The sequence below is a fragment of the Lepisosteus oculatus genome, chromosome 10, assembly GCF_040954835.1.
Source record: "Lepisosteus oculatus isolate fLepOcu1 chromosome 10, fLepOcu1.hap2, whole genome shotgun sequence".
NCBI lineage: Eukaryota > Metazoa > Chordata > Actinopteri > Semionotiformes > Lepisosteidae > Lepisosteus > Lepisosteus oculatus.
This window is the reverse complement of record NC_090705.1, coordinates 28,394,109-28,413,334: the sequence shown is the minus strand read 5'-3', so window position 1 is coordinate 28,413,334 and position 19,226 is coordinate 28,394,109. Positions and strand designations below refer to the sequence as shown.

Here is a 19,226-nt window from a genome sequence, read left to right as displayed (position 1 = left end):
AGTACGTGATTGGCTGGCCAAAATGACCGACAGGCGGCACTCGTGGTGCATTTGTTGGTGAAACGATTGCTTCATTTAATCTCTTTACTGTGCATGTTTAAATCCACTTAATATTTAATATTAATATGGAATTTTACAACTAAAGGGAAATTTTGGTATCTGAGAATAAAAAGAAGAGCAGCATAAAGTGTCTGTAGGTCAATAAACAATATTAATTTAGGAATATAAACATGTAAACTGTATATGGTTGGTATTGTTAGTTTAAATACAACCAGTACACACCAGTATTCCACTTTCTTCATGAACATTTTAAGCATCAAAGTCTTTCATTTGGTTACATACTGTGGTTATTTTGGAAAAGTTTTTATGTGCTCCTTCTGACTATATTAAGTTTATATGCTTCATAAAAAGTTATGTTTTAACCTTTTTTGTGAATACTTGCACTCGTTACCACAGTAAAAAAAATGCATACTTTTAAGAATTTGATTAATAGGGAATATAACATGGAATCATGCATCTAAAGAAATTAATAACGATATTATTATACTCGTATAGCTCAAAGTATTACAGTAGTACACTTTCTTGGTAAACATCTGCATCAATTTGAATTTGTTGGTATTTCTAAATATCACAAAGTTAAGTGATTTATTAATAACTAATAATTTCAAGCTGCTTGTATTTTAACATTGCTTTTTATTCGTCACGGTTTTCACAAACTTCGATTTATTAAACGCTAATTTTTGCGCTCCTTATTGCAGTAAAAAAAGCATTATTTTTAGAATTTGATTAATATGGAATATAATATGGAATGGCATATCTAAGGAAATGAATGATATTTAAGGATTTATTTATTTTCATATAGCTCAAATTATTACCGTACTCCACTTTCTTTGTAAACATCTGCATCAATTTGACTCATTCAGCCATGATTACTTTTGCTGCCTACGCATGTTTACACAGCTCCCTACGTGGAATTCTTGTTTTTGACTGAGAAAGAATTAGATAACTTTACAACCATTTTATTTTCAACAAATTGTAAATATGATGTTTACATTGGGGTTTTTTTTAATTTTTTACTTAAGCATATGGAGGAGTGTCAGCTGTCAAAGAAAGCTCCCAACTATCCAGCAGTTGCAAAGGGTTCCACTGCAGCAGCCACAAGTAAATATTTCACATTCTTGCAAAACAATCATGACTTTCTTATCCAGTCAGGGGTCTGATGTTTTTTTTATTTTGAAACCATCATCTTAACATGCAGGTGTGAAGTAGTTAACAGCTTCAGATTTAAAAGGTTATTAATAATATCTTCCATGTCACATTAACATTGGTATGTTCTTACAACTGTAAAAAGAGGTGATGCACAACTTGTCTCCTCTATTACTCTTCAGTTGACAGAGAAATTCCACCAAAGCCACACAACATTGTCCAATAATTCTCTCTCTCTGTCTCTCTCTTTCTGGGGGATGTACGTTCAGCTTGGTAAATCGTAAATCGCTAACAGATTCTACACACAGTAAGCTTCAAAGAACACTTAAAACGCACCTAGGTCTATTTACATGAACAGGGTCAGCTGCTGGTCATCGTATGGACCCACGGACTCCCCCCGGCTACAACTCCCAGCCTGCTTTGCAGTACCCTCAGCGCCTAGGTGCACTTCCTCCTCGCCACCGGGCAAGGGCGCTACAGTACCAATAAACAGGGAGGCTTCACAGACTTCCTTCTTTGAACTCAACAGAGCTCCAGTAAATAATTTACAGTATATTACCTTCCGCACTGCTTCTAGTTTAGCAGGATTTGTGCAATACGCACATTGTTTAATGGGGATGACATTACCCATGTCTATATCACTGTACGTTTCAGTCATTTGAGGTTTGAGTCAGAGTGTCTGTTAATAAAACAGAGCACTTTCTGAATGTTGAATGACTCTGACGGACCGGGTTCAATCCCAGGCAGTATACTATATAGTACAGTTAAAAAAAAATTCCAAGTTAAATTGTTGGTTGATTACTGGCTGCTGACATTTGGATTAAGACAAAATATAGATTTTTTCCTCAACTTCCATATAAACCTGAAAGAGATACATCATGTTCACAATAAGCTATAATAGTGGACTATTTTTATGCATTCAGCTCTGTGAGAAACAAACCGAAAGTAATGCTCCGATCGCACTCTGAACCGCCTGGGTGCAGCTCGCTACATTACAGTGGTCATTACCACTACAAGAACAATAGAAGTTTTTTAAAGAAAAGAATGTCAAAATGTTTCTTAAACATCCACAATTCCATATTAGTATAACTATCAAGTGATGTTAAATCATATTTAACACAACATTTATCTTTACAATAACAGCAAGCAGTGTTCTTACTATGTATTCTGTGAAAAAGATAAAATGTTAATAACTTTTTGTGAAGTACACAATATAAGCTAATGTAAGAACAAGCCTGTTAAAACCAGAACCCATGTAAGTTACCAAGTTCAAGACTTTGATGCATAAAATATTTATGCATAATTAAAATATTTATGATGAGAGTGGAAGTTTGTGAACTTTTGTCCAACTGAGCTTGCTTTTATAAAATATGCAATGCAGTCTTGCTTTTATAAAATATGCCAAACATTAATGTTTAATGATTAACATGCTATAATACACAGTTTAAAGTTATTAAAATTCTAAAGAGTATACAACTTAAATTCTTAATTGGAAAAAGATTGTCCCTCAGCAGTGACCAGGATTCGAGACCAGGTATTTCCTGGCAACAGCTCAAATGCTGTACATGAGATTTTAAGCTTTTGTAGCTCCACCTGGCAGTTTTACAAGGCGCTTCCGGATACTATTATTATATTGCAATTAACGTGATATGATGTGGTATATTGTGCCACGCCCCTGCATTTTGACACAGCATACAGTACCTCGTGTTTTTTAATTTCTGCATCTGTACATATACAGTGCTGTGCAGGCCCTTTTGCAGTTTTCACATTTTGCTTTAAAGTTGGTAATTATGACACATTAATGTAGCAATTAAAGGTATTTATTATATAAATGATCGACTCCAAATGTTCAAAGAAAAAGACAAAGCAAAAGAAGACAATACATAATAAATATAAAAATTGAAAAGTCATGATTGCGTACAGTAAGTGTGCTTTGGGAAACTTAAAATTAACGTAGGAACACAAAATAACATCGAGCTACACTGCAGAAATAGTGGTTCACAAGATTTACCAATAAAAAACCTATATTGTTAAGGTCCCTCAGTCAGGGACTGAATTTCAAGCAATGATTTAACCACGAAGACCAAATAGCTCCAAGACAACACAGGCATTAATAATTGTATGAAGGTATAGGTGCGGAGAAGCTTCCCTATAGACCCCTGATATCAGCTTGAACATTAAAAAAAGTAAAATTAAGAAGTGGAAGGCACCAAAAGGCTGTCCCCCCATACTGAGCAGCCACGCAAGGAGAAACTGGATTAAGAATGCCACCATGATGTTAACTATGATTGTGGTAGAGTTACAGAGTTCGGTTGCTGACATGGGAGAAAATGTCTATGAGTCAACAGTATTCTGGTCACTCCGCAAAGGAGACTTGGATGGAACTAACAAAAATCATCTTGGATCCTGCTTGGGGTTTGCAATGAAGCACTAATTGTCTATGGCATGTGGCAAAAGAAAAATGAAACATTTTAAATACGAAACATTAGATCTGATGCAAGCTCACACTGGGTCAACACCATCAGTACTGTCAAGGTTGGTGGTGGCAATATTTTGCATCCCATCAGCAAGGACTGAGAAGCTTATTAAAACAAATGGGAACATGCAAACCCTAGAGGCAAACCTGCTTCAGTCCTAAAACTGGGACCTAAAATGTATTAGTGTCAACAGGGCAATGATCAAAAGCTCAAAGCCAAAGCTATCCTGAAGTGATTAAGAATAAAAAAGTGAATGTCCTCGAGAGGCCCAGGCAAAGTCCTGACTTGCGTTCTGTTGATAATATGTGGAAAGGCTTAAATGCAGTCACAATCAGTCCCCAGGAGGAATGGTCCTGAATTTCCTCAAGCTGGTGTGCAAGCTTGGTAGACTTACTTAGAAAGTCTTTCCACTGTATTTGCCGCCAAAGGTGCTTCCACCAAATATTGAGTTCACTGGTCTGAATACATATGTAGTCTTGTAATACTGAGTTATGCAGTCCTTATCAAGGCCATTTTTCATAAAAGGTGCAGATAATTTATTTGTGGACTATTGTTCAATTAGAAAGAACTTTGTATAAAAGATTTCTTAAATCCTAAATCATATTTTTTCTGAATCTTTTGATTCTGAAACAGTAAGTTAAAATGAAACCAATTTTCAGCATATCATATGCATACTGATACAAGAGCGAACAACAAAAAACAAGCAACATATTTGCTGTGTTGTAGGAAAGAAATTGTGTCAATAGATAAGAAAAGCTGTACTTTCTATTATCATAAACCTCTAATTAGGTGTGTTTTTAATTTACATTTTTACTATCCCATCTGTTGGGAACACTTCCTTTCACATTAATAATGAACATGAGAACGACAGAGATTATATTGTAAAATCAATTTCTTTGAATGACTTCCCAAGCTCACGACTGACAGTGGAAAATTACTGATGTTCTGATGATTATATCTTTTTTAAAATCTGAAATCACAAAATAATATTGTTGAAAATATAGGCAAATTATTTATTGGTGGTGTTGCATTTTAAATACCTTGTTCACAGAGAATTTTGTTCCCGTGTGGATGAATGTACCATGCTTTAAAAAAAAAAACTGGGGAGAGGGGAATACAAGTTTCATAGTGTAAGGGAAACAAGTTTTATTTGACATGAATGTGAGAGGAGATCAAATTTTCTAATGCTGTGTAGAGTATTTTTTCCCCAGTCATCCTTAGGTTAATGTTTTTCTTTTTATCAAACATTTGATTTTCTCCAGTTTTGTAACCCCCCATTTGTAACAATATGATGTTATCTTTACTGCATGCGTGGGAATCATAATGTACAATCTTCATATTTGTTTTTAGGTCTGAAATTTCAATCAGTGTGCTACTTTTCTGTGTTTTATACAGCAACTTATCTGTAAAGTTGAAGTACCACCCATCCCAGACAATGACAATCATTGTTAATCACATTTCTCCCCAAAGACAGCCTTGAACCATGACACAGAGAACAAGGTCAGCATTCTCATTTTCCATCCAAAGTTGGAGTATTGTGGAATATGTCTTTTTTAAAGTATTCTATGATTAAAAATACAATATTTCATAGAATACACAGATACCAGTGTCACAGACAAATGCTTCAGTACTGGAGTGCTGTTTTTCTCTGTATCTGCCAGACACATTTGTGGGCACTGTTGTTGTATTTAAAAGCATATACACTTAAGTTGCGGAAGACCCTTAGGATTGTCCCTATTTGTTTTACTTTATGCTAGAGAAACCTAACAGTTTAGCTTAATTTGTTTTAGATATGATAGTTCATTCTTGAAAATACTCACTTTTTTGGGAAATAAATCCTTAGAAACTGAATTTCTCATTGGGTCTTTGGCCAATCAATAGGCCACCTATTTCCAAGAAAGCAGCTCTGAGATCAAATAGGAACAATTTCCACTGGTGCTATTTCTTAAGACTCCTTTCTGCTGGTGATTTCATAATCTTTCTAATAAGTAGTCATTGACACCATAGTAATTTCATTGCCCCATTTCATAACATAACATGGTCTCATGCTCATTTGTAAACACTACTGTACTCAAGTTTATACTTGTGTTTATGGTATTCTTCCATTGATGTCATTTGAGCATGTTTGATCACCTGAAAGAGACTGGCGACAGTGTCTTCAAGTGCTATCTTACATTATCAGTTAGGCTATTTATATTTCAAATTTAGTGTGTTTTTAAGTATCAAAAGTTCTTTGCTCATTTATAATGGAAGTAGGCCATTCTTGCTTCTGTTGCTCTTGTATGGCATTTTCTGTGTTTTAACGTAGGCTCTTATGTCATAGCCTTTCATTATTTTCTTACTAGAAATGTAGTCAGTACTTTCGTTTTTGGTGGAGTATACTAGGCACCAATCAGGTTATAATGTTCAGTTCTGTGTTTTGAATATCCAGACAAGTCATGGGTGTATTTCACAGATTCACCCAAACTCTAATTCTCTGTCTAGAGTCTTTGTCTAGTGAACAATAATAATAATAATAATAATAATTAATAATTGCTTACACTTGTATAGCGCTTTTCTGGACACTCCACTCAAAGCGCTTTACAGGTAACCACCACCAATGTGCAGCATCCACCTGGATGATGCGACGGCAGCCATAGTGCGCCAGAACGCTCACCACACATCAGCTATCAGTAGGGAGGAGAGCAGAGTAATGAAGCCAATTCATAGATGGGGATAACAATAACAATAGCTTGGTTATTGAAAAAAGGTCTCTTTAGTTTTTAGAATGTGGTACAGATGCAGCCATTCAAAATGCATGGTACAAACCCGCGGTACGGTAAACTACCCACAAGCCATCGCAGGGCACCGCGGTAAGTGATTGGCTGGCCAAAATGACCGACAGGGGCACTCGTGGTGCATTGGTTGGTAGTGAAAAGATTTAATCATTTAATCTCTTTACTGTGCACATTTTAATCCGCTTAGATTTGAATATTTATATGGGATTTTACCACTAAAGGGAAATTTTAGTAGCTGAGCATAAAAAGAAGAGGAGCATAACGCATCTGAAGGTCATAAACGATATTAATTTAGGAACATAAACATTACTGTATGTACGTAAACTGTACTGTGTATGGCTGGTCTTGGTAGTTTAAAAAAAATACACACAAGTCTTCCATTTCTCCCTAAACATTTTAAGCATGAAAGTTTTATGAAACGGTACCCAAATATGCGATTGCTGTATAGAATGAATTTTAATTAAAAAAAAATTTAACCCGAAAATTAAGCTGTTTACATCTTCCGCCTGAGAACAGTCACCCGTTGCTACCCAACACAGAAACACAGCCACTAACTAGCAAAGAGAGGACATTAGCTAGCCAATATGATAAAGAAATAAATGATTATTTTGTTTATTTCTTTTGCACATTTATTTGAACATTTCCATCGATTGTACAAGCACTTGGAAACTGTCCAATCCCTAGTTCATCAGGCATTTTCTTTTATGCTGTGGGCATTCTCCTGGTCTGGCGCCGGTCTGTGTCTTCTAGGATATAATGCCAGCAAACTTTTGTTTTTATGTCCACTATAACAGACAATCTCCTTTGCTTTTAACTGCGCGTTTAATAATTTTCTAAAATGAAAATGATTTACTTTATTTCCCTCACTGGATCAATAAAAGTATCTATCTTCTGTCTAAACTATGGGACAGAATTTTGGGGTTTCCCTATACCAGAGATTACGGTAGGGCTTCAGAATGGTGATTGGCTGACACCATCTGACACCCCTCTGATTGGAGAAAAAAGATGTGCTGGTCTGCTATACATACTGTACCAGGAAGAGGATTTCTTTCTATTCAAAACGTATATTTTAAAAGTTTAATTAAGAAGTAAAAACATTACAGCGTACACAGATTTCTAAACTGATCAGGATCGTTATCTTTGTCTTATGCATAATAATGTTCACCACTCTGTCCAGCAAATTAATAATAAACTTTATTTTATGTAGCGTTTTAAACGAATAAGTAATTAGATTGCTCATAAACCTAATCACTTATTCTACATAAACACAGCGTAATTGCTCTCTGAAATTGCTTTTCCTTTTTATTTAGGCTCAGATTTCAAGTATAGATCGTATTATTAATAACCATAATAACGACCAACCAACAAAAACAACCATATAAACATAATACCAACCAAAAACATAGATAACAACCACAATACAAAATCAAATATATCAAACCATTAAACTCTCTCAAATTCCTGCAATTATCATAGTCCCGCCCCTTATGCAAATCCAAACCCTCCTCCCATCCCAGTTTATCCTCTTTATTATAAACAAAATCCACCTCAATTTTCAACATAAAGCATTACACAAAATCAATACCTCAACACTCCATACTCAACAACGATAATTCACAAACAGCCAGAACATGTAACTCCACATTTCCAAATAGACCTAATTTCCATAGCCCCGCCCCTTATGCAAAACCAACATCCCTCCCCTGTTCTCTCTCTCCGCTGGCGTTTGTAATCGTTTTTATTTTTAAATAAATTAAGTGGTTTCATTAGTGACAAATGCTAAACTTTCTTGGAAAAATGTCTTTTATGTAAACCGTTTGCTATTAATTCATTTAGGGCTAGAATATGTTCATTGTCTTCCAATGAAAGAAGGGTTCCTTTCGCCGTAGTCGAGTTGACATTAGAAGCTTGCCACGCCCAGACTGTTACACCAACGCATTAGCATGTTAAAGCGATTTCATTGAGGAGCCTAGCTTTCTTAACTAGTAAGTACTGTACTTACTGGGTTTTTGAGGGGGAGAGGTGTCTATTGCTGGAAATCTCCCCCCCGTCTACTTTGAAAATACCTGTGAAATCGGTTTAATTAGTCACACCCAGCACTCCCGCAGAGAGGGGTGTTGTATTTGCAGTTTCCGCCAGGGAGTTAAAAAAAAAAACACACTATGGTATTCTCTCAGATGCAGTGCAGTTAAAAACATATCTCTGATGCTGTTCCTAAATGAATATCGTTTATGACTGTCAGACGCTTTATGCTCCTTTTCTTTTTTCCAGTGGATTGAACAGGGAGAGCCATTTCATGATGTACTTTTCACTGATGAAACAACAGTGGCTCTGGAACAGTTTTCAACCATGTTGTTTTATAAAACGGAGAGATATGTGAACAAGCAAAACCCAAAACAAACATGTATGCCATATGGCATACGCGTTACTGAAGCTAAAAGTTTAGCCTTTCTCACTAATGTCACCACTAAATAAAGACATATAGAAATCCCTACGTTACAGACTGTATATGGCTGGTATTGGTAGTTTAAAGAAAAAATACACACCAGTATTCCACTTTCTCCCTAAACATTTTAAGCATCAGAGTCTTACAGATGCAGCCATTCAAAGTGAGCGGTACAGACACGTACCGGAGGTAATTGGCTGCGGCGTCGCGCATCATGACGCAAGATGACACGAGGTACCGCGGTACGTGATTGGTTGACCGACAGGGGCACTCGTGGTCCGTTGGTCTGTCGTAGAAAGATTTACTGTACAGTACAGTAAACGTCTTTACTGTGCCCGTTGTAGAAATTGAATTTTACCACTGAAGGGAAATCTTAGTAGCTGAGCATAAAAAGAATAGGAGCATACTGTAATGCGTGTGAAGGCCATAAACGATATTAATTTTGGAACATAAACATACAGTACTGTATATGGCTGGTCTTGGTACTTTAAAGTAAAAAATACACACCATTATTCCATTTCTCCCTAAACATTTTAAGCATCGAAGTCTTTAACTAAAGAGATACCGGAGTCAACAAGCATACTTTTAAAATTTGATTAATAGGGAATATAATATGGAATCGCGTATCTAAAGAATTTAATAACGATATGATTATATTCGTGTACTGCGACAGGGCTGTGTAGGGCTGTTTCGCCTCCCTCTTCATGCAAGTTCCCCTGTAGCCTACTGGTCTAAGTGCCTGACTACCAACTCACGGGTTGTGTGTTCAAATCCAGCTGGTGCTGGACTTTTCTTTTAACAAACATTTCTTCGAAAAAATAGAATATCGATATTATGGACAATCAATTGACTTTTATATTTCAAAATATCACAACATGATCGATTCTAAGTCATTTTTGATAACAATGAATAGTCACCTTCTTCCCTTCTGACAACGGTCCCTGCTTCTGCTTCCTGCTTCTATTGTGTGTGTGTGCAATAGAGTAAATTTTTATAGAGAAATGGAGGCTGGACAGTATGCGTTACAATATAAACATTTATATTGATTTAAATCGTGTTCTGATTTAAATCGCAAACACGTGTTTAATTATATGTGTTTTTTAATCATAATCAGGCTAATGCAACATCAATTGATACAGTATCTTTGTCTTCCAAGTAACTTAATAAACTTTCAGCATAGCTTTCTACCCATTTAGATGTATATTTCTTGGGATTTTGGGATCAAACGTGGAAGGATTAGATTGTAATTGTTTTTATTTGTCAAATACGTGATTGTATTTCTGAATGTCATGTTACACCTACAGTAGTTCACTGCTTTAAATACATCGAATTAAGAAAGTTATGTGTAGATCTTTTTTTCTGAACCAGGGAAAATCTGATCATGTTTCTCTATAACAATTATAAAAAACTTTATTTTACAGATCACCTTTAAAAGTGGCATCTCAAAGCAATACAGTAGATCGAAAAACAGTTAAAAGGGACCAAAGTAAATACCAGACAAACACAAACGCGTTTTTAATAAAATGCTTTTATTCATTCAGCAGAGAGTGAGAGGGACATCCAGAGAGAGAGACACACACACCGGTTTCCATTGACAAAATTGTTTTTTTTCAATTCCTCTTGTCTAACAGGAATGTTTTGTTTGTGGACAGACTGTTAGACTAGAGGAAAAGAGCGCCTCCTTCTACGAAGCATTTCGTTGATCCGATCACGAATTCTTTTCCAGTCGCACGAAGTAAGGGTTGTAAAGCGCAAAGTAAAAAATGAAATAGTAAAAAAATGTTTTGAATCCCCGGTGGAACCGTGCATCCATATGAATCAAATAACAGGTTTATTCCATGCTGGAAAAAAGAAGAAAGAAAACACATTCCATAAGAATTGATTGAGCTCCGCTCTGTACCACGCAATGATCCCCCTGGAGTCTCTGCCCCGGGTTATTTGGGTTTTCAGACAGAGGGTAAAAAACTCTCTCTCTGGCTTGACCTCCCCTTCCATGGGTATTGTCTGTTTTTTTTGTTAACAAGGCTCGCCAGCTAAAGTGAATCGAAACCTGTCTTTCTAGCTTTTAAAGTCGTGCGATGTGTAAACCACAATTCAAATAGAGAAAAAAAGACCTGACTGACAAGCCGATACATACTCTTAGAGTTTGATTAATAGGGAATATAATACAAAAATATAGTACTAAAAAAGGTACTACCACTTTTAAAGGTGATATGTAAAATAAAGTTTTTTATTATTGTTATAGAGAAACATGATCATATTTTCCCTGGTTCAGAAAAAAAGATCTAAAGTGCTACACATAACTTTCTTCATTCGATGTATTTAAACCAGTGAACTACTGTAGGTGTAACATAACATTCATAAATACAATCCAGAATAATTTTGTGGTGTTTGTTTAGATTAAACGTTCCTAAAACGTATAACGTAACAAAATTAAAGACGATTAAAATCTGTAATCTTTCCACTTGTACTGTAAGTCATCGGAAAGTTTCTGCTTTGTGTAAGGATGGTATCAAAAAGCAATCTTAAGTGGTGAGAAAGCTGTGCTCAATGTATTTAAGGGACTTAAAAGTAAAAGGAGATGCTTTATATTGCTTGACTAATTTTAAAAACTAAGTTATAAATGCAGATGCTCCCTCGGTGCCGTGCCGGGTGTAAATATCAAAATATACATACCCAACACTGATTGTACCCATCTGTCATGCAAATAAAACACCTTGAATTGAATTGAATTCAGGGAGAGACGGGGAGAGGGGGAGAGAGATAACCAGGACTCAAGGCAAATAAGATACACTCCACAGGCATTCACAACAGCAACATATGAAACGTTTGCACGTATAGTTAAGTTATTACTTGGTTTTCAAAGTGCAATGAAATACAATATTGTTGTTGTTGCTGTTCTTGTTGTTTTTATCCTGTAAAGCGTTTTGAGAAGCCACCTTTAAAGGCGATATATACTGTAAAAGCGCTGATTCTTATGGAATGTGTTCTGCCGGGGATTCAAAATTTGTTTTATTTTTTTTTTAATCGCGTATCTAAGGAAATCTCAGTATAACTTTGTTCATGAACAAACAGTGGCATGTTACATTATTATTATTTTTTTTCTTAACAAGGCTCGCCAGCTAATGTGAATCGAAACCTGTCTTTTTAGCTTTTAAATTCGTGCGATGTGTAAACCACAATTCAAATAGAGAAAAAAAGACCTGACTGACAAGATTTAAGATGTGGCTGTCAATGTTGGATTAAAAAAAACACATTGCCCGACGTTTGTTGCATTGCTTGAAAAATAACTTTATTTCGAGAGACTGGATAAGTAATTCAAGTGTTTTTTTTAACTTCCTGAAAACAACTAATAATTTAACTATATGTGCAAACGTTTTATGATATGTCGCTGTTGTGAATGTCTGTGGACATGTGCTGGCTGGACAGGAGGCTCCACTGTACACAGTGAGGGCCGGGAGGAGGGGACAAGCCGATACATACTCTTAGAGTTTGATTAATAGGGAATATAATACAAAAATATAGTACTAAAAATAAGATACACTCTACAGACATTCACAACGGCGACTGTCAGAAGATAGGACACAGTGGCTCAGGCACCCGCTGAATGGAAAAGGGGCACTTTAATGTTCTGTATGGCCAATACTGGCTCAATACCCTCAATGGGCTTTGACGTGCTAATGCGTTGGTTTAACAGTCCAGGTGTGGCAAGCCTCTAATGTCTCCCGACTTCGGCAAAAGGCACCGCCTTTCATTGGGAGACTATGAACATTCTAGCCGTACATGTGAATATAGCATAAATACACCAAGGACTGTTAAACCAACGCATTAGCACGTCAAAACCCATTGAGGGTTTTGAGCCAGTGCAAACTTAAAATCGTTAGGGAGAAATGGAATACCGGTGTGTATTTTTGCTTTAAAGTACCGATTCCTGGAATCTGACTGGCTGACACCCTTCTGAAGTGGTTCCATAAAATCTGGTATACGGAAAAGAAAGCGTTGATACATACAAGTATCTTTTAATACAGTCTTTGCTGTGTTCTTGAGGATCCTTGTGACATTTTGAGCTCTAGTTGAATGATAAGTGTAGCATTTTAAATCATTTTTGTAATTAGAAATTATGAAATGCCCTGTTAAAAGCAAGGAAGTTTTTATGCCCATTGAAGTAAAACAAAATGCCTGACAAAGTATGGCTTGGACAGATTCCAAGTGCTTGTACAAATGTGCTAAAGAAATTATACTTTGAGTATACAGCTTGTCCAAAGTCATCCATTATTAATACTATTAGTAATATCTTCGGTAAAGGCTTTGATGCATAAATATTTCTGATAAAGGTAGGTTGTGTACTTTTGTCCAACTGAGCAATCTTGCTTTCATAAAATATACCAACATTTTAATGACTGATGATTAACATGCTGTAATACACAGTTCAAAATTAAAAGCTCAAATGCTGTACATGAGAGGTTAAGCTCCCCCTGGCGGTTTTACAAGGTGACGCCAGATAGTTTCTGGCATGACGTCAAATGACGTGATACCGCGTGACACCGCGTGACACTGCGACACGCCCACCGGGGTATGCCGCGAAATACCCCACCCATTTGAATGGCTGCATCTGTACATGTGGTTATTTCGGAAACGTTTGTACATGCTCCTTCTGACCATGTTACTGTTTACTGTTACTGACCATATTAAGTTTAAGTGCCTGTGGGCACTTTTCCTGTCGGTGGGGGGTGGACCGTCTTTCATTAAAAGGTTAGTCTGTTCTACTCTGAGAATGTAGAGGGGGAATTAGTATTAAAATTCACACTGATTCCCTTGCGAAGATATGGACATAGGAATATTCGTGCGTGGTAAAAAAAAATGGCATAAAAACGACAAAGTGAAGGCTTTGAAAACATTCACAATGTACTTTATACGCAAAGCAAGTGTTCTCACAACTCTAGGAGGTTTCGTGAAAATACTACAGGCGTGCCCAAATCATTTTTTTAAATTCAAGATGATTTTACCGCGGTTTTCATTTTCAGATTGTGAATCAAAAAAGGCATTTAATTAAACACGCGATTGCGATTTTAATCAATTACTGTATTGATTGAAACACACATTCTGTAAAGATACAGTACAGTCACATTTTCCTGCCGTCCAGTGGTGTAAAATGAATTAGCAGGTGATTGAGATAACAATGCACTGCCCACTGAGTGGAATGTTCTCATTTGTTCTCAAAGAGAAAAAAAGTGTAAAAAGAGGTGATAATTCTTAATAATTCCGTGTCGCATTAACTAACCTCTTCAGTTTATTCCACCAGACAGTACATGAATATAATTATATCGTTATTAATTTGTTTAGATACGCAATTCCATATTATATTCTCTGTTAATCAAATTCTAAAAGTATGCATTTGTTAGATAACAAGCGAATTCACAGAAAAGGTTAAAAGACTATCACTTTTCACAAAGTATATAATCCTAATATGGTCAGAAGGAGCACGTAAAAATGTTTCCCAAATAACAACATGTAAGACTTTGATGCTTAAAATGTTTAGGGAGAAATGGAATACTGGTGTGTATTTTTTCTTTAAACTACCAAGACTAGCAATATACAGTACAGTTTACATACAGTAATATGCTTATGTTCCTAAATTAATTTAGTTTATGAGCATGTGAAAGGCATGGTGAATCGGACATTCTCAAGAATTACTTTGTATGATTGGAAACGAATGCGTGATCGGATCAACTAAATGCTGTGGTGTTACTTTTTGTCAATGAAAAAATAAACTCTTTTCGTTTACAAAGACGGTTACAAAGAATGTGGACCAGGGTAATACTTTGAGCTTACAGCTTGTCCGAGGTCATTTATTATTAATACTATTAGTAATATCTTCGGTAAAGACTTTGATGCATAAAATATTCCTGCATAATTAAAATATTTATGATAAAGGTGGTAGGTTGTGTACTTTTGTCCAACAGAACAATATTGCTTTTATAAAATATACCGCCTTTTTAATGTTTAATGATTAACATGCTGTAATACACTGTTTAAATTTAAAAGTCTAAAGAGTATACAACTTAAATTCTTATTTGAATAAAGATTGTCCCTCAGCAGTGATTGGGATTCGAAACAGACGTTTTCTGGTGACAGCTCAAATGCTGTACAGGAGAGGTTAACCTTTATTAGCTCCATCTGGCGGTTTTACAAGGTGATTCCGGATACTATTAACATAATCTAATTTATGTATGATGCGGTATACTGCGACATGCCCACCGTGTTATACTGCAGCATACCCCGCTTGTTTTGAATGGCTGCATCTGTAGATATGTTGGGCCGTTTGCACCTAAAACAAGAGTAAAATGAATGCAATAATAAGTAAAGGGAATGGTTTTCATATTGATTTTGATAAAACATGTTAAAATATTACATAAAACTTAACAAACAAGTAAGAAATGTTTATTATTTGTTTTAATTGACAGGAAGATTTGTCTTTAAATCTGAAATCTTTTCTTATCAGAACATTTTGGGGACAATATAATACTTGAAAATGGATTTGTTTATGACGTAAATATAGTACTTAACATTCATTTTTTTTGTAAGTGCTATACAAGTGCTGATATGGTGAAATGTTCAGTTTGTTTTATAAAAAATGTAAAGTTTACTGATTTTGCCTTTTAATTTCCTGTTCATGCTCCTGCTATCAAATTAGAAGTTCCATTTTTGCCTCATTTTGTTTTGTGTTTTGTCATGAGACATTTATTCTTCTGTCCTTGTAGATAAGAAGGGCAATCTCCAGTTTATGGCATCTCTATAATGCCAGTTCCACCACCACCTCCACCCCCAGGGCCCCCTCCCCCTATGTCTGGGACTCCCCTACCTCCTCACCCACCTCTTTCCCAGGTAAGTGTCTGTTATAATTATACTATAATTGTAAAAGTTAATTGTACAAATCACTTAATTCTTTAAACGTTGTATAGTTTTGGATGACTTTCATGTCAAAGCTTGAAAGGTCGTTTGAATATAAAATTAAAAAAACAATACTGTGTTTACTTTTTAGTGTGTCTGCTAATAGGCTGCCTTAGTTGGCACTTGTTGTCCAGACACAAACACTTGGTGTAAGTAACCTGATTAAGATCTCATGATTCATTTTTCCTGGTATAGTGCTTGTGCTGTCTGCTGACCTTATTTTTATTTTTTTTAACTTGCTGAATGTACATCATGATTGTTACTGTAAATTTCATAAGTGTATTGTGCAAGTATATTTTATGTATGTATTGTAGGCTTCCTTGGATAAGGGTATCTGTGAAGCAAATAAGTAATAAGAACAACAACGATATCATTTAAGCTTATGGATTCTGTCCATTTGCTAAAATGTACATTCTCTTTAAAAAATAATATATTTTATAAGCAGTTAAAATTATCAATGAAACCATTTTTTCTGCCTGGTAAAGCATTCTCTTTGCACACTTGCTCTCTGTTTGACATAGTATATGTTAGCATGTCACAGAGCATTCTTTACATTATTTATTCAGAGGTAAAATTTCACTGCTGAGAAGAGATAGCACATATTTCATTCCCATGACGCTTGACTCTGAAATTGGAAAAACAAGCTCAGATATTTGGGGCATTTAATTTTGATGTGTCTTGCATTAGAAATTTGAGATATTAATGTAAGCAAAGAATATCTCTTGGTCTAATTGCATCATAGTAGCTACCATTTAGTTGGTTCAGTGTAACAATTAAAAATGTTGTGCAAGATTTCATTAACTTTTTTTATAATAGATGCAGATGTTCCATTCTTTTCAGCCCTGAATGCTTTGCAACAGAAATTAATTAGTTATTTTCCTGCACTGTTTGTGCAGCAAACAGCTGCAACAGAATTTAATTAAACATGAAAAGATAAAATTAGGGATTCTTTATTCCCTCTTAATTTTTTATTCCCTCTTAAGGTTGAACAGCCTGTCTTTTACTGAAGTTGCTTTTCAGCACCAAGGACTATTTGAAGTAAAGTTCTAGTACTTTGGTCTAGACCAGTGTTTCCCAAACTTTCAGTAATCGCGTACCCCTTTTGAGATTTTAGTCTTTTCAGTGTACCCCTTTTCGGGCAAAGGTAATTTGAGGCAAAAGCCATTACACCACCGCATCACTTGACAACTTAAGCTATACCTGAAAAGGGTAGGCAAAATGTTTCCAAGCAATCGCAGGTGAATGAGTCCAATTTTTGCAGATGTTTACAAAGAAAGTGGACTATGGTAATAATTAGAGCTATATGCAAATAAGTTAATTCTTAAATATCATTCTTAATTTCTTTAGATACCATATTATATTCCCTATTAATCAAATTCTAAAAAGAATGCTGTTTTTACTGCGATAGTGACCGTAAGTATTCATAGAAAAGGTTAAGTTTGAGTTTTATATAGTCAGAAGGAGCACATAAAAACTTTTCCAAAATAACCACAGCGGGTAACCAAATGAAAGACTTTGATGCTTAAAATGTTTACGAAGAAAGTATATACTGATATGTATTTTTTATTTAAACTACCAATACCGGCCATATACAGTTTACATAATATGTTTATATTCCTAAATTAATATTGTTTATGACCTAAAGACACATTATGCTCCTCTTTTTTTTTATGCTCAGCTACTAAATTTTCCCTTTAGTTGTAAAATTCCATATTAATATTCAATATCGAGTGGATTTTAACATCCACAGTAAAGAGATTAAATGAAGCAATCGTTTCACTAACAACCAGTATACCATGAGTGCTGTCGGTCATTTTGGCCAGCCAATCATGTACTGCGGTATAATGCACTAATCTGCTGTTAAATCCACATAGTACAGGGTTTTACTGCACTTTTTGAATGGCTGCATCTGTACTTAACAGCTTTATCTGAGGTTGAGCCAATCTGTGTGTGTTGTATAAACCTTGGGTGATCACCCACTTCTCTCCTTCTGCACATGCAATGTAAACAAACGAATCTGAAGGCATTTGTTATCATACAAAATATAATATTTAAAATGTGAGCATATTTCTCATTACTCCATTCTCATATATTAAATTTAAATTGTTTTCTGCAGCTAAAAAATACTGTGATAAAATAAAAAATTCTGCCGTGAATCCTACTTTGGGAAACACTGGTCTAGACCTTTAAATTGTGTACAATGGTTTAATTAAAAATGACAAGGAAATTAAATGTGTGATTTAAGGTCTTTTCTTCACCTTCATTTTCTTCGTTTTCTTTAATTTCCTGAAATGCTTACAAAGTATGTTAATGCTGGTTCTGACAGGATGCACCTTCTAAACTGAAACATGATGAACAGAGAGGCAGGAACGCATTGTTGGCAGACATCCAGAAAGGAGCTCGTCTGAAGAAGGTGATGCAGATTAATGATCGTAGTGCACCAGCAGTTGATAGTAAGTTCATTCTTAATACTCTTTATACTTACATTTATTCAGGGCTTACTACAGTATGCTGTTTTATTGTGTACGTTTCCTTCATTTTATTGCTAGTGTTTAATCTTTATTGCTATTTGTCTCTTTGTGATGATATACATGGATTAAGGATTGATACAAATTGCAGAAATGTGGTCTTAGATTTGCATGCTCATGCGCCATAAGTTCTGTATGGGTCTTACTGAAATATTTTACTTCTGTCTGTTTTCCACATCTGACCTCTTTTATGTAAACTTTTGCAAATAAGAGGAAGCAATAAGAAGAAATAAGAGGAATTTAGTTCATCTAATTCATTTGCTGGATCCCACCCACCCTCTGTAACAAGGTGGCTTGTTACAGATTTGCCACAGATCTCTACTTTGGTTAAGAAGGGCTTCCTGGTCTGAGTTTTAAATGCGTTTGCCCTTAGTTTCCACATTGTGCTGTCAAATCTGGCTCCACCACATTCTGAGGAACTTTCTTAATCCTTCTGAGAAGCAGCTTTAAAAAGGTTTATTACCACTTCTAATCATTTAAACTTTTAATTCCTTTTCTGAAATGCATTATGTTACTCATGCTTAGTGATTGGCATTATGCAGGCACAAACAGCAGGTGCAGTGATTCTTGAACTGTACAGCTATTTGTTATACAGAGGGAAGCTTGTGAAGTTCATAAGTAAATACCACTTTCGCAGCATTATGTCTGTTCATGGTTGATGATGGAGTCTCTAATCAGTAATTTATGATATGTTACTAGTAAAAGGAAATTAAATGGTATTAAAGAAAAAAGAACTTAATGCTTAATTTTAAATGAAATAAATTAATAGAGTTTAAAAAATTGAAATTTGAAATTACTGTGATTTGGCAAGCGTTTGGAAAACAATTGGATGTTTTGTGCA

General features: G+C 35.4%; 1 protein-coding gene across 1 annotated transcript in view; it reads left to right on the top strand.

Annotated features, from left to right (window-relative positions):
- LOC107078613 (WAS/WASL-interacting protein family member 3) overlaps window positions 1-19,226 on the top strand; it is a 52,365-nt gene that overhangs the window by 5,121 nt on the left and 28,018 nt on the right. The window contains exons 3-4 of the mRNA XM_069195058.1: window positions 15,668-15,791; window positions 18,184-18,310. Of these exons, the coding sequence (XP_069051159.1) occupies window positions 15,705-15,791; window positions 18,184-18,310 (214 nt within the window). The 5' untranslated portion in view covers window positions 15,668-15,704. The remainder of the gene's footprint in view (window positions 1-15,667; window positions 15,792-18,183; window positions 18,311-19,226) is intronic.